General features: G+C 43.4%; 1 protein-coding gene across 2 annotated transcripts in view; it reads right to left on the reverse strand.

The window, feature by feature from the left end:
* Positions 1 to 4: 4 nt before the first annotated feature.
* The window catches only part of Kdm1b (lysine demethylase 1B), a 39,066-nt gene continuing 23,886 nt past the window's right edge, over positions 5 to 15,184 (reverse strand). Inside the window, exons 14-21 of one of the 2 annotated variants that reach the window (XM_050143581.1) lie at positions 12,661 to 12,788; positions 10,367 to 10,498; positions 9,935 to 10,009; positions 7,084 to 7,200; positions 5,906 to 6,031; positions 5,073 to 5,189; positions 3,664 to 3,816; positions 5 to 1,838 (exon numbers count right to left, since the gene is read on the reverse strand). In XM_050143581.1, coding sequence (XP_049999538.1) covers positions 1,755 to 1,838; positions 3,664 to 3,816; positions 5,073 to 5,189; positions 5,906 to 6,031; positions 7,084 to 7,200; positions 9,935 to 10,009; positions 10,367 to 10,498; positions 12,661 to 12,788 — 932 coding nt within the window. In that variant the 3' untranslated portion in view covers positions 5 to 1,754. Of the gene's footprint in view, positions 1,839 to 3,663; positions 3,817 to 5,072; positions 5,193 to 5,905; positions 6,032 to 7,083; positions 7,201 to 9,934; positions 10,010 to 10,366; positions 10,499 to 12,660; positions 12,789 to 15,184 lie in introns of both variants that reach the window. The other variant, XM_050143580.1, reaches the window with a different exon arrangement.

Here is a 15,184-nt window from a genome sequence, read left to right on the forward strand (position 1 = left end):
ACAGTGATGCTAAAACCTTTTATTAAGGGTATTTGCAAAAGTTCTTGAGCAGTTTTACATAACCAATCATTCATGATGTGTAGTTAAATCACTGTAAGTGTACTTCTGCTCTGTAACATTTTTTCTTAAATTATTATTTTTTATGACAGGGTTTCTCTGTATAGCCCTGGTTGTCCTGGAACTCACTGTGTAGACCAGAGGCTGCCTTTGAACTCAGATTCCCCTGTCTCTGTGCTGTGAGTAAAGGCGTGCAACACCGCCGCCCGACTCTCTAACAAAAATCTTAAAGAGGTTGAAAAACATAGCAACTCAAAAGTACCAAAGTTCCTGTAGAACAACATATGAAATTAAGTATGTCACTTAAAACTAAAATTTAAATACACATTTATACGAAATGGCATAATACAAGCTCAAGTGCCTAGAAACTAAATAACTTAGACTGAAATTTTAACATTTTGCACTTACCACTTCACACACACTAAACATTTTTAATTACTTACACTTTAAAGCAGAATACTTCCCTTATCAGTACCAATGAGTCTCAACAAATAACCTCTAAGTACAGTGAATGATTAATTTTTAAATACTTAGTCATTGGCTTGTATCATGCCTTGACAGGGAGGGTTTATATCTAGACTGTCTAGAGCTCACTTCACTGTTAACAAGCTAATTTTGAGTTTTAGAAATACCTAATTTCAAAAAGTGGCTTTCAAGTCCTTTGTTAGCCCCCTTTTAAAAGCAGATCAATATAATTCAAAGAACCGTTCAATGACTTTTTAAAACAAAAGCATATTTCTAGTTTGTCAACTGAAGTCTCTTGGCAGAATAGGCATCTAAAAGACCCTGAAACCTATGTTTATTAAACAAACTTTAAATGGAAAAGTTTTGCCATATTCAGACTTTAACATATGGCTTATAAAGTATGTGCTATGTACCAAGATAATTAAGTTTTTCTGCAGTTTTCCAGTGGACCTGCCTATAGGAAACTTACTGTAAACTATATAAAATATTAGAACTATAAAGTACTTTAAAAATTAGAGGGGCTTTTAAATTATATTTAAATTTTAAGTATACTGCCCACCCAAAAATGGTTTGTTTTATAGAGTGAAAACATTCTGCACCCATTGAGAATGTAACATACTCTTGTGTTGCTGATGAGTGCACAGACCTAAAATATCAAAATATACCTGAATCTTAAGTTTTGAATACCCAATGAAAAGAAATATGTAGTATAAAATAGCCTAGCTTAATGTCATACCTTCAAATTGTATCAAAAAAGAATTGAAAATTTTAAGAAAAGCCCAAAGATTGGAGCTGTGTAGAAATATTAAGGCTCATTGGTAAAGGGACTGAAAAATTGTCACAGAACACATGGCTTTCTAAGTTTCCTAGTGACTCCTGCTGGATGACATGACTCATAATATAGGAAAAGAAATCTGCCAATGGGAATGGTCCAGTCTGAAGGGATCCATAAGGTCTCAATTTTAGGCTGTACTGTGCCGCCTTCTGAAAACCACAGGACTTAGGACTTAGCACTAACTGGGCCTATGGAAAGATAAAAATTCAGTGTAAGTGCCTAGAAGGATTTTGAAAGTCAGTGATTTCAGAAGAGTGAAATGGGTTTGCATTTTCCTATCACCACAGAAACATTTCAATCTTACTATACAGTCTCCTCTCTTTTAAGTTTAACTTGTGTTTCAAACTTTTCTATTTGGGACACAGAAGAAAGGTAGGTCCATCCATACATGTTCTATTTAAAAGGCTGCAATCTTGCTTGCTTCTCGAACGCCACTCAAATATGCCCCTGTAACAGTTTGTGGGAAATGTCTGTTGGTTGCCTGTGGGGGGAAAAGAAACTGTTTCAGACTGTGCATAAAGAATTGATGACATCAACAACAGGTCATAAGACCTTGTACTTTTTTTTTTTTTTGGTCTACCTAAAAATGATTTATGTGTTCATGACAGAACCTTGAACCTTGGCTTCTTTTCCTATGCTTTAACAGACTTCTACAGCATGCCAAGTACTGTGGCATTCATGGAAATACTGTCTAGGACAGTAAAAGTAAGTACTGGGCTGGAAAGTCCAGATCACATAAGCCTCAGCAATGGGTGTTCAGAGAATGGGAATAACTACCCGGGGAAAGCAAAAAAGTCTAAATAAATCCTATCTTAGCCTCTAAAAAACTTACACCTCTAGAAGCAGATGGCAAATGCTGCCTCGTATGGCCATTATATACAATTTCCACAGCTGGCTTAAGATGTCTTAAGATAAAGCCCGATTTGTAATCCCACATTACAATATAAAAAGTCTGACTGCTGGTAATAGAGCTTCCTTTATGATGGGACAGAGGACAGGAACTAACAAAAGGCAAACCAATTCTACAAGAATCTTTGGGGCTTGAGGCATAGCGCAAACAACAACTGGTTTCCAAAGCTCTAGATGACAGATGCTGCTGTGCCTCCTCTGGTTGATAAAGTAATTCAAACACAAGGATCTACATGTTTATAAAACTTGATGTAGTGGCACGTTCTTGTACTCAATTCTAGGAAGGTGGATCTCTAGGGTATGTTTTCTGCCCAGCAAGCATAATCCACTTGGTAACTCCAGCCTATGAAACCCTTTCTCCAAAACAATAGCAACAATACACACCACAGTGGACAGCTCCAGGGCAATGGGACACATTTCCCCACAAACTTACCCCTCTTCTCATAAAAACAGGCATCATGTTAAATAAAAAGCAAAGTTACTACCAAAAGGAAAGGTTCCCAGGCAGTGATGCCACTGCTGGAGCTGGGAAGGCCTCTCAAATGTGCTTTACAACCAGCAAGAGAAACAGGAAACATTTTTCAAAAGCCTAAATAACCAGTAATGGTGTCAGAATGGGGTGGCAACAAAAATTCTGGCAAGAAAATACTCATTCCAAGGTGAAAAGATTACCAAAGATCTCTCCCAAAGTTGAATAAAGAAATAAGAAAGGTTGGTAGTCCAAGAGTTTGAAGGACAGAAGATCTAAGGATAAAGAAAATGGGAGAACTATACTGTACTATAATCTCATGTCAGTGAGTAGTGCAAAGACTCCAGGGTTTCAGATAATAAGCAAGCTAGGAGGGAGTGTACTGTGAATTGGAGATGACCAAAGGCTAGGGGAGACAGGCACCAAAATAGCTATCAAAAAGGCAGGAAACTGTTTAATAATGGAACCCATGAACACCTTGGCTCAGCAATAAACATTACAATGCACATGACAGTTCACATACCAACCAAGTGCGTTGGCTCACATCTGCAGTCTCCAGAGTATGGGGCAGGAGGATTGATGCAATCCAGCCTGGACTACAGTGTGAGACCTGCTCTCAAAAGAGCACGGATACCAACTAAGTAAAATAGCTGCATTAAAAGAATGATGCATGGAGACTATGTAAGTTCTGTTTTAACATAGCGAAGTAAGTCAGAGTCTAATATTAAATCATACAATATCAATATAAGTACTTTAAGACAGAAAGATACACCTAAAGAATTACGTCTTCACAGGAAAACTAGACAGTTAAAAATGGTTGCTGACAGAAATATAAGACAGACTTTCAGAATGGAGACTTTCAACATGCTTGACTTGAGCTTTAAGACTGAGCCACTTTAACTGAAAATACTGATGTCAAGATATGTACCTCACCAGCAAAAAAGACAGATCCTTGTATTTCTTCAGCAATGATGTCATAGGCCTCACCACTTCCAAATGTCTTGACAAAACTATATGCCATCTGGATCCATGGCTCTGTGCTCCATCGTGTGACAAAATACTTGGTGGGATCTGGGACCTCCTTGATGTGCAAACAAAAAATTATTTTAACAAAATGACTAAAAAGGAACTTGGATACACCACAACCCAGTTAGAAATAAACTTTTCCCTTCTAGGCCTCAGTTTACTGTGGCAGCCTAAGCAGCAGTGTCTCCTCCCTTCCTGTGCACTCTCCCTTCTCCAGCCACACTTGATCCCTTCACGTCTATGCTTCACCTGCCAAAGACACACTGGACAACGAGCTGCTACAGTGGCTGTAAACTAAACTTGATTTTGTCCACTGGCCTTGGACAAGTTTAACATGCAAAACACTTCCCTGTAAACTATAGTTCCAAATAACTAAAAACCCAAGCTGAGAATGACTGGCAGGATTGTATGACTAGTTAGATCTTTTCTTTTACAAAGAGCTGGTGACAGCTGAGTTGCCCTCAATTTAAATTCTGAGTCACTCCACTTCTATTTCTGCTCTTAATCAACCTGCTTCCAGACCTCCAGGCAATGGGGAAGGTACCTGGAGCTCCTTGGAGAGAGTTGCTTATTGGTGCACTAGGAAATTTTAGAAAATGCCCAGTGGATAAAGGCAGTTCTGCCAAAGCATGAGGACCTAAGTGATCTCCAAGAACTTACATAGTGGAAGGAAGCTGTCCTCTGACCTACACATATGGGTAATAGTACGCACATTTAAAGATAGTTTTTTTTTTTTTTAAAAAGAATGATAGTCAAAGCTGTTAGAGCTTGGGTAAACATGGGAACTATAAAAAATGGCCTTTTACAGTCTTAGGAAAGGCAGGTAAGTATAAATGATGTGATGAGAAAAAAGACTGCTGCTGTATAGCCCTGACAGATCCAAGTTTAATTAATTACTAAGGCCATCTGAAATGGAACTGGAAGTGTGAATCTTTACTGGGTAACCGGATTACAAAAGGCACGTTAGAGAAGGCCTAATTCAGTACAGAAGGAAAAGTATTTGAGGATACCAAGGAAAACATCGGTAAGCCATGAAGAGTCTACAGAGACCAACCCACTTAGACATCTTCATCCTGGGCCTGAGCTTGCAGAACTATAAAAGAATAAGTCTCGGCACCATGCTCTGGCATTTTGCTATGGCAGCCCTGATACTCAGCTGGGTACTCAGGTGGAGATGGTAACTGCAAGGGAAACCAATCTGGCCTGTCTTGATCCCTTGGTATTCAGTGACACAGACTGGCTTCCAGTTCCACCTGCTCACATCCCTTCCACAATAAGCACGTTTATCCTATCAAGGAGGGTTTTTCTCACCTGCTCCTTAAACAGCTCCCGAAGGATGCCCATGCACTGCTGCAACACCTGCTTGTCATCCATGGTCCTGAGGGATGCTACTGCCTCCCCTGTGATCACGGACATCAGTACACTCTGCTGCTTTTGCAGGCACACAGGGAAAAGCACAGGCACTTGCTGTAAAGGCTCAGTTCCACATACAGTATCACTGTGTCCCACTGCCCTTTCTCTTCAGTCCCCATCCATTCTCATGCACACTACTCACCGCCCCACGAGCATAAACACTCATGAAATACAAAGGTCAAATTCAAGGTTCCCTTGGCTGTTTATGAAATTTTGTTGGAGAAGCAGCAGAAAGACTGAGAAAGAAATCTGCAGGAATAACTAAATAAGGGCTTATAGGCTTCCACCTGAAACCCTTAAAGCATTTCCCCAAAATGGGGGGAAGCAGGAAACAGTGGCGAGGCTCCTTTTTTACAGCACAGTTGCCACAGCTTTCTACTCATCTGCTCTCATCACAGCCCTCACACGGACCTCCCCTACCTAACCTAGCTCAGCGCTGGTCCACTGACTTACTGTGCAGTCACCGACCTTTTGTGAGGAATTCAGTTTCAACCTGAAATAAGCTTTCATGATCATTGACTCAAGCCCCACAGAGCAGAACTGATACTTTTAAGAAAACAGGGCAAGGATTGGGACTCCTTTCCCAAAGAAAATGTCCCAATCAGTGCATCCTCCCTAGAATATAAACACATACCACAGATCTACACAACCATCACTCATTCCTGCTCATGGCACATAATGCATAAACCCTAACATTCGAGAAGGAACTCAAACCACACCACACATTTTACCTGGGGGTCCATGTCATAGTATACAGCAAAGAGCCCTCGTTGGCTGGCACTGGGAGGAACATGACCAAAAAAGTCAGCCCCTTGAACTTTACTGTCCCAAAATCTATATGGAAACTGTAAGGCAATCTGGAAAGCAAGCAGGGAGAATAAGTCCATCCTGTGTCAATCATTGGCCATCTTGACACGGGTTGGGGACTGCAGACCCTCAAACCCTGAATTTTCTGTGACCCTTTGCCTGCCGAAGTAAACTTGTTTTCCTATGCCTGCAGCTGTTCTGAGCACGAGACCATCATGAGTTAGTTCCTGATGGCAAGGGAGTGGTTTCTGGTGGGCTTGCAGCTAAAAAGTCCCTAGAGCTAAGGCGTGGCCATCAGTCAAGGAGAGCCCTATATAAGCTGCCCTGTAATACAGTAAAAAGGGTATTCTTGTTTCAAGGATGACCCATGTCTGTGTGAGTATGTGTATGTGTGTGTGTGTGTTTCAATCTCCAGCCCCTTGCCCGACTCGCAAACCATCCCATGGTAGACAGGTGGTACAGGTGGTATGGTACAGACACAACCTAGAAGTCTACTCACAGACAATTGCACTAGATTCAAACCTGCCCACCTATTTAATCCTGAGCTCCATAAGCTCCACAGCACTCAAAAAGGCCTTCAGTATCTGCAGCATGGCCTTTACTACTAAGGGAGCCCACAACATGGACACGGGAAACAAAACAAATTAAGAGCTGCTTATAGCAAAGTCAAACTCAGATGACTAGACTCATTTCTCAGCTGGGCTTGGTAGGCAGGGGGATAATCTCAGCACTTGATAGGTGGAGGCAGGAAAACCAAGGCTTCAAATCTACCCCTAGCTACACAGTTTGAAGGCAGTCTAGACTACATGAAACCTCATCTAGGGGTTCAAGAGAACTAAAAGTCAAAATGGAATTCAGCTGGCCTTTTTTATCCAAATTATATCAGAAATTTTTAAATAAGGCTAAACTTTTTTAAAAATCTCTTTCCTGCCCCCATTTTTTAACTGATTAAAATTAGTTGTTTGACATACAAATGTATATAGTACATTCTGTTAACTCTTACTCCCTTTTGTTTGCCTAACTGTACAAAAGGTTATTATCCAAACAAAACCATCAGCCGGTACTGGTCTTGGAGTTCTGAGGCTAAGGTAATTTAGGTCACCTTTTCAATGATGCCTGCACCCAAGCTATTGATGGCCTTCATCTTCTTCTCTGACAATGGAGGATTAAACTGGATGGCACCTCTCTGTAGAATGGCTAGTGGCACCGTGACCAGTACCTGTGGGGAACAATTAACACAGCATCTGAAACCACCCACACATCCTCTCCGCTCTACTTCCGGCTGTAAAACTGCCAATATCCCACTTTATGTTCTAAGAATGGGGTGGTATGTGAGTTCACATAGGTTGTTCATTACACAAGAGTGCCTAGCTGAGCAGAAGTGGCAGTCACACAGGAGTGTACACAAGAACCTTCTCAATGGCTAATGGTAAGCTGGGTCGGGAGGGTAGCAGACTTCATCTCTGAAAAGCAGCACTATTTATGGAAGTGGCCCAAGCATGATGATAAACACTTGTAATCCCAGCACTCTGGAGATAAAGACCAAGATGATCAAAGCCATCTTGTTGTTATATCTGGACTATATAACAAATTGAAGGCCAACTGGATACACAGTGAGATCTTGTCCACAAAACATGAAGAAAAAGAAAGGGGATAGGAGTGCCAAAATCATCTGAGCTTGTTGTCATTCTCAGTACCTTCCTTGCCAACAGTCTATAAAACAAAGAAAATGTCTACCCTTACTGATCTCAGAATCAGAGTATGCGCCATAATTGATAAGCACATTATAAACAAACCACATGAGAACGTTTTAAGCAGAAAGTACTTTACTACAAGATTTCAAGTATGGGGAGGGAAATGGGAGGCGGTGGCGGGGAGGAGACAAATCTTTAATAAATAAATAATAATAATAATAAAAAGATTTCAAGTAATTTTAAAGGTCAAATTGAACTCTCAGCTGCATATGGTAGCACAACAATCCTAGCACTTATAAGGTTAAGGCCAACCAAGGCTACATACCAAGGACCTATTGGGGAAACATGGGATCCTCGAAGCCACATAATAAAAACAAACCATCAAGAATAACTGCTGTCTCAACTTACCATTCAGAAAGTTCTGGTTCCAGAATCAACCAAGAAGTCATCACTACTACCAGCACCAGAATCACCCTACATAGAGAAAGACCTGCACCAGCAAAACAGGTGTCCTCTGCCCCGTCTTTTGGCTTCATGGGACCTCTGCTACCCCTGCTACAGCAGAACCAAGCACTTTAACCACTGTGCTGGCAGCAGAGGCAACAGTGAAGCAAAGCCAGACAGGCTGCACTTCCCAGATGTGTATGCGGCTGGTTGGATGTCACAAGGAGAACCTTAGAGGCAAGGGAGTCTGCATAAGAGGAAGGGAAGGAACTACAGCTGCCTTTCAATATCTGCAGGACTAGATGAAACAAGAATGCACTGGAATCTCAACAGCCTCAAACCCTCCACGTACTTGGTTTAACCGCTGGTTCTGGGATCAGAGTAAGTCCAGAGTTGTTCTGAGTTCTATTCGTATGCACTAGCATCCACACGACCAACAAAACAGTCAGTGCCAAACAGCAGCTGACATGACAACTGCCAAAAATAAGTTCTACAAGTCTTCCTAACAAAACTTTCCAAAGTATAAACTCTTGAGTAAGCCACTAGTGGTATAAACTCCCGCTGGTAGGACAGTGAGGCTCATTATCTGTGAAAGCAACCTAGACAGTCACAGTCTGTCCAAGCTGGGCTGCACAGCAGGAAGACTCCCAATACAAACGGTGATGAGTATTAGCCGTATAATAAGAATATCTGCTTTAAACATTTTAAAGTGTGGTTTGCAGCTATGTTGATTCGTCTGGAAGTCCTAAAAACATAGGCTCAGGAGTGCATGTGTCTAGCCAACATCAGCAGAGAGAGAGGGTGACCAGGCAGGGAAATACCAAGTAGCATGTTATCCTTGACACTAAAATGCAGACACACAGAATTCCCTCCCTTGAATGGAGCTGAGTTGTAATTTTAAAAGCCCATACTTAAAATGCTAGCCTTTGGAGGAAGTTACATAGTAGGAGCTTACAGTGGACACGACTGCCCAGTGGCTCCCAGCAAGCTACACAGAGAATTAGAGGCTTGAAAAACGAGAATCCTTACAGGGCACTGCATGGTCTCCCAGCCAGCTGATGACACCTCCAACCCATTGTATCTCTAGGCCCCATCCTCCCTGTGTGAGATGCAATCCTTTGATTCTGTATGAATATCCAGGACCATGAAAGCTGTCAGATGACAGAGAGAAAGCAAAGCTAGTCTGCCAGCATGTGACAGGGTCCATCCGTGAGATCTCTTCATCATCATTTCAACTCCAGCAATAACCAAGCTTTCAGGGTAGCTGCCTTCATTTTCCAGTACCACGCTTCACATCGGGATGTCAGCAACTAGACTCAGCATCTTGCACTATCCACCTATTGAAGCTGGCTATCAAGAGTCCAAACTACATCAAAGTACTTAAGCTCCATGAAAATACAGTTTCAAGACAAGAACTTGAATTTGAAAAGGGTTCCAGCATCCTTTTCAATCCTAAGGGTGCTGTGCTATATAACTTCCCAAACTCATATGATCAAGGCATTTTCAGGAGGAAGAACTGGGGACAACATGCAGGTCCTCACACTGGAACTCAATCGCCAGCCCTGGGAATTTTCTTATTCAATTATTCGGCCCAGTGGACCACAGAACCCACTTTAAGGAACACAGAACTCCATCTTCCATGTGTTTAGACAGTATTTGAATATTTCAGATTTGTAAGCTACTCACGACCTGTGAGTAGACCTGCTTCATTAGAAACCAACAAGTCTCTAGGCAGACTCCAAGGACAAACTGCTTGATGGCAAAGATGGCCCTTGGTAGTAAGGTGTTCTATCCTAGTGGAACCCCAGCACCTACCTTTTGTGCAGAATACCCTATACCGTCTGTCGTGGTAACTTGCACTTCATCTCCAGTATAATCTATACTTTGCACCTGTTCAAGACAAACATTTAGCAACATTGTGAGGGTCAGGACCTTTCCCACGGTGTGTGTATGTTACAGCTCAGGCTATGCAGAGGAGGGTGTACTGGGCATGCAGCATTCTTGAGTGGTTATAGCTGAACTCAGTTAAAGTTTATAAACATGGCAAGATAATAGAAAACGCTTTATTATAGCACAAAGTAAGGCAGATAATTTCTGAAACTATGAAGATATAAGCCCATGGGGTGAAGAACTTAGTGTTGAATTAGGGCTACCGAGGTCATGAGCTACGAAACCCTGTATTGTTCTTAAAACTACATCCTCCCAAAACTTCACACCCTCCCCAGTCTCCCACCCATCCAAACTCACTGGAGATTTGAGGCGAATGTCGAGTCCTTCAGCCAGTTTTTCAATGATAGTAGAGTATCCAGGAGTTAGAAGAGTATGGTCACCAGCAAACTGGGCAAAGAATTCATTATGGTCCCAGGAGCGAGCAGACACCTAGGAAATAATACAGTAAGTTAGGAAGCCATACTGTAAACCTACAAGCTGCTCCTGAGGACATCAGGGAAAAAAAAAAAAGTTCCGGGTGGAGAAAACCACCCCAGACAGGAGGAGAGTACCAATCACAGAGGAAATGAGGATAACCAACCAGCCCCAGGGTACACCAGTGCCTGGGGAAGGCAAACTACGTGACAAACAGAAAAGCTTACATTAGAACAAATGATCTAAGCAGACATGGCAGCTCATGCCTCTAGTTCTAGCACCTAGAAAACTGAGGTATTGCCCTAACTTCCAGGTCAGTTAGTCTATAGAGTAAGACTTTGTCTCAAAATAAATACAAGTGGACAGCACCTGAGGAACAGTACCTGAGATGGTCCTCTGGTCTACACATGCACGTACTCACCCACACACTTGACAAATGGGAGAAGACGGTTTAATTATTTCAGAATAGGTACCACTTATTGATTAAAGAAAAAAATGTTTACTTGAAGCATCAGATGAAGGGGGCTCCTGCACAGCGGGGGCTCCCTCCCAGACCCCAGATTAGGCACAAAGCACACCCAAACACCCCTGCTCGCAGAGAACCTTTATTTAGCAGGCAAGAAAAGTTAAATGGCTGCTCTGACTCTGGCAGAAAAGCAGCCGCAAATGACCTCGTAGGTGTAAGTTTTAAGAGAAGGGAGGCCTGCATTAGAATGGGCTGGGATGCTGTGGTAAAGGAGACAGGAACAGGGGAGAGAGGGGGAAGGAACAAGGGAAAGGGAGCAGGGGTGTGTCCCAGAGGGACAAAGGACTGCCTCTGAATAGAGACAGACAGACACAGCACATAGACAAATGGCAGTTTAAAAAAGTAAAGGGGGAGACCTCATGTTAGGAAGAGTTATTTCATTTTAATTGGGCATATGAATTAGGTGAGTCCAACGGGCCTTCAGATTGCTGGACTTCAATTCTTCAATAGCTGGACACTGGGAGTCAGCCTTAGGAGGTGGAAGTGGGTATAAACCTCAGTAGCTAGCGTTAGGAATGTAAGCTAACAGTTTTTACAAGGCAGAGGGAACAGGAGAAGGGCAAGGCCTGCCAGGGCCACGTGCTAGAGCGGGCAAAGTCCGTTCATCAGCAACTCTGGTGAAGGCAAATCCATGGAGGTCAAACTGCACGCATTTTTTCCAACTCCACAGGAATATCCGCCAAATTTCTATCCTCAACACGGGTAGGAGTTCCATAAAGGCCAAGACCCAGCACATTTGGAGGAAATGTTCAATCCAAACTGTAACGCAGAGTAGCAGGGAGGCGGCGGTGTTCTCAAGACTGCTTCCCAGCAGGGGAGGGGACTGTTGATGGCAGCTGGCTGAGTTAGGCCAGCTTGAAATTCACTTCTGCAGACCAACAGGACAGAAGTGCAATGCTACAACTTTAGTTTCTTGGAGCAGTGTTTGTAAAGAGTATGTCCCCACTAAAATGACTCTCAGGGTCCCTGCACAGGGTTAAGAGCAGCAAAGGAAAGACTCTTGGTCCTTTTCAGGTCCAGCTCAGCATCCCTCCCTTCTTGGAGTGTACAGAGTGAACTTCTTCACAGGCAATATGGTGGTACATGTCTATAACACCATCACCTGGGAGGCTGAGGGATGAGAAATCTGAGTTCGGGACCAGTTGGTGCTACCAAGCAATATTTAACTTTACAAGCAGATAAACTACCAGCCAAGTGGCGGTATGTGCCTGTACCCCAGCAACATGGGAGGTGGTGAAAAGAAGAGCTGGCGCTATATGGCCAGTTCAAACCCAGCCTGGGTTACACAAACAGCCAGGAAGATGGCTCTCTGGTTGAAAGTGCTTGCTGCATAAGCCTAGGAGCAGAATTTAGTCAGAGTTTTTACAGTGAAGGTGTAGAACCAGCTCTGGAGGGCTGGCCTCTAACCAGTGTATACATGCAGTGGCACTCAAGCAACTGTACAGACACATATGGGACGGGGATGCAAAGCTCACTGACCAGCAAGCCTCCTCTCTGCCTTCTCAACACTGAGATCATAAGCACACACATCTGGTTTTCTCAGGGGTCCTGGGGATCCGAACTCAGATCCACACGCTTATACAGCAGCACTTTACTGAATGAGCCCTCTCCCCAGCTGCACACCAGAGTATCTGAGGACCCACGGGCTTACCTGATGCAGGCTGCTGCCACAGGCGTACTCCAGGTTGCTCAGGTGGAACTGCAGCACCTGGCCTTCCAGCTCACTGAACTGGATGCCAGATTCCTTCACAAAAGCTTGGTAGATCTCCTCTATCTTCTCTGTGGTGAGAACGGATCAGAGCAAAATAATCAGTTGAGGAGCAATTTCCTATCCAATTCCTGATCCTGCTTTCCCCAAAAGAGCCCAAAACTTCCAGTCTTACCCAAGTAAACTCAGGAATAAATAGAATGCAATATATTCTTAATGAGGCCAACTCCTCAGCAAGCACTTTTTTTTTTCAAGACAGGGTTTCTCTATTGCTTTGGAGCCTATCCTGGAACTAGCTCTTGTAGACCAGGCTGGCCTCGAACTCACAGAGATCTGCCTGCCTCTGCCTCTGAGTGCTGGGATTAAAGGCGTGCGTCACCACCATCCAGCTGCAAACGCTTAATCTTGATGGCCATTAAAACACGTTAAGCGCCTGCTTAGTTGAGAAGCTGTCTCCTCTGCTCCAGAGGTGGAAAAAGTCCCCTTACACATGCAGACAGGATCACCAATGCCTTTTCTGCTCTGACTGCTGTGGCCTTGAAGCTCCTATATCATCTCCCCTCAACCAATGGAAACATGGAAGAAGGCTCAAGTGCAGTCTCTCCTGTGGCCTTTTGCTGCGTCAGCAATCTTTCTCAACACCACTAATGAACACACAGTTAAGTTCCAAAAGCTGACTGAGCAGCGTGGGCCTGCTGGCTTCACCCAAGTAGCAACTATGACCTACCCACTTTGAGGCTTGGCCACACAGCTCTCAAATCCATTCAGGGTAAATTCTAGCCCTGCTAGACTTACTTCTCCTGTTGTCGAGTTTAAGTACAGCCTCCAGCGCCTGGGTCTTCCATGCCTTACAGTCTAGTGTTATCTAGCGGCTGCCTCAGCCTCCCCAGTGCTGTATTACAGGTGTGTAGAGGATTTATCCATCCCATTCAAATGGAATTTTAACTATAGACATTCCTGTGAAATTGTTCTGATTGGCGTTAACTAAACGATAATGGGGGATTGCACACTTGGCATCTGAGGGCTCTGGTCTAATTCCAAGCATCTTAGTCCACTTTGGTAACTGTTTAGTGACGACAATCATCCACATACGTCACAGACTCCAGGTTTCTATGAAGTGCTGTGCACCTACCTGACTAGAACCACCAGTGAGCATCTGTTGTTTTCAGAGCTGGAAAACGGACTCAGCACCTTGGGCAGGGTAGACAAACGGTTTCTTACTAAGCACTAGCCTGAGCCCTCGGCTTTCTGAGACAACGTACGTTATGTATTAACAGTATGTAGCCAGTGTATATGTGTGTGTGTGTGTGAGAGAGAGAGAGAGAGCGAGAGAGAGAGAGAGAGCCAGTGTGTGTAACTCTAGATCCCGACTCAGCCTCAGTTCCAAATTCTCACTAAAATGTTGTAATTCTTAATTTGTCATATCGAGATACCCAGATTTCTGCCCTGGTGTCTTGAGCTCTGTCACTTTCAGAGCCCTTTGCAGCAGCCCCATTCCTGCCTGCTGATAGTCTCTACATTCCTGTCACTTAGTGAAGAAGAGAGACACCATTGTCACAGCCCAGCATAAAATCAAGCTCAAGCAGACTAAAAGGGGCTTCAACCTAATAACCTAATTGTCACATAAGTAATATCTTATAATTTTAGTACATATTCCTTGTGAAATGACCTGTAGCCCCAAAGCCTCCCCCCGCCCTCTCTCTCTCCTGCTATACCGAGACTGCAAACAACTGATAGGCAGAATATAACCATAACTTCATACAGATATATGCATACATTATCAAAACCTTTTAAATAGAATACTAAGCTTAAGCAATTATTTATAAATTATTCTTAGGCCTCCTTTAATGTTTTAAAACAAGGTCAGGAGAAAAGCTGTAACAAGACGAGTAACTAAGAAAGAGATGTGAAGAGAACCGGCCACTGAGAAGAGAGCTGGGCGTGACGATGAGACCACCTGAAATCCCAGCACTCTGGAGGCTGAGGCAGGAGGACTCAAAAAGAAAAGAAAACTTTGGAGACTTCAAGTGGGCCTAGTAATTTTAGTTTCAAGAGATTAACAACTGGTCAATTGGTCTGGACACTACACATTTTATTCAATGGTCCAGCTGCCTAGAGGGCTTTCCTGAGAATTCTGTCAGGGTTCATCTGCCAACACTTTTTTCCAACAATGATCTGACTGTGAGTCGGGTCTCTCAAAGGTGGCAGAGGAGGGAGAGACATGCCCTGTGTGCCCATTAATTTAAATTGTCAACTTGATACAAAGTAGCATCTCTTGGGAGTGAAAGAAATTCAGTGAGGGATTACACATATCAGGCTGTCTGAGAAGGACTGTCTCAGCTGCCTTAACGGATGTGGGAAAGCAAAACCTCAAAGTGGGCAGCACCACTCCTGGGCTTTGGGACTGGGCTGTTGTTAAAGCACGGAAACCACGCTGAGCAGAATGCACACATGCATTCTTTTTCTG

This window comes from Alexandromys fortis, unplaced genomic scaffold (assembly GCF_014885135.2).
Source record: "Alexandromys fortis isolate MF-2015 unplaced genomic scaffold, M_Fortis_MF-2015_v1.1 scaffold_1, whole genome shotgun sequence".
Lineage (NCBI taxonomy): Eukaryota > Metazoa > Chordata > Mammalia > Rodentia > Cricetidae > Alexandromys > Alexandromys fortis.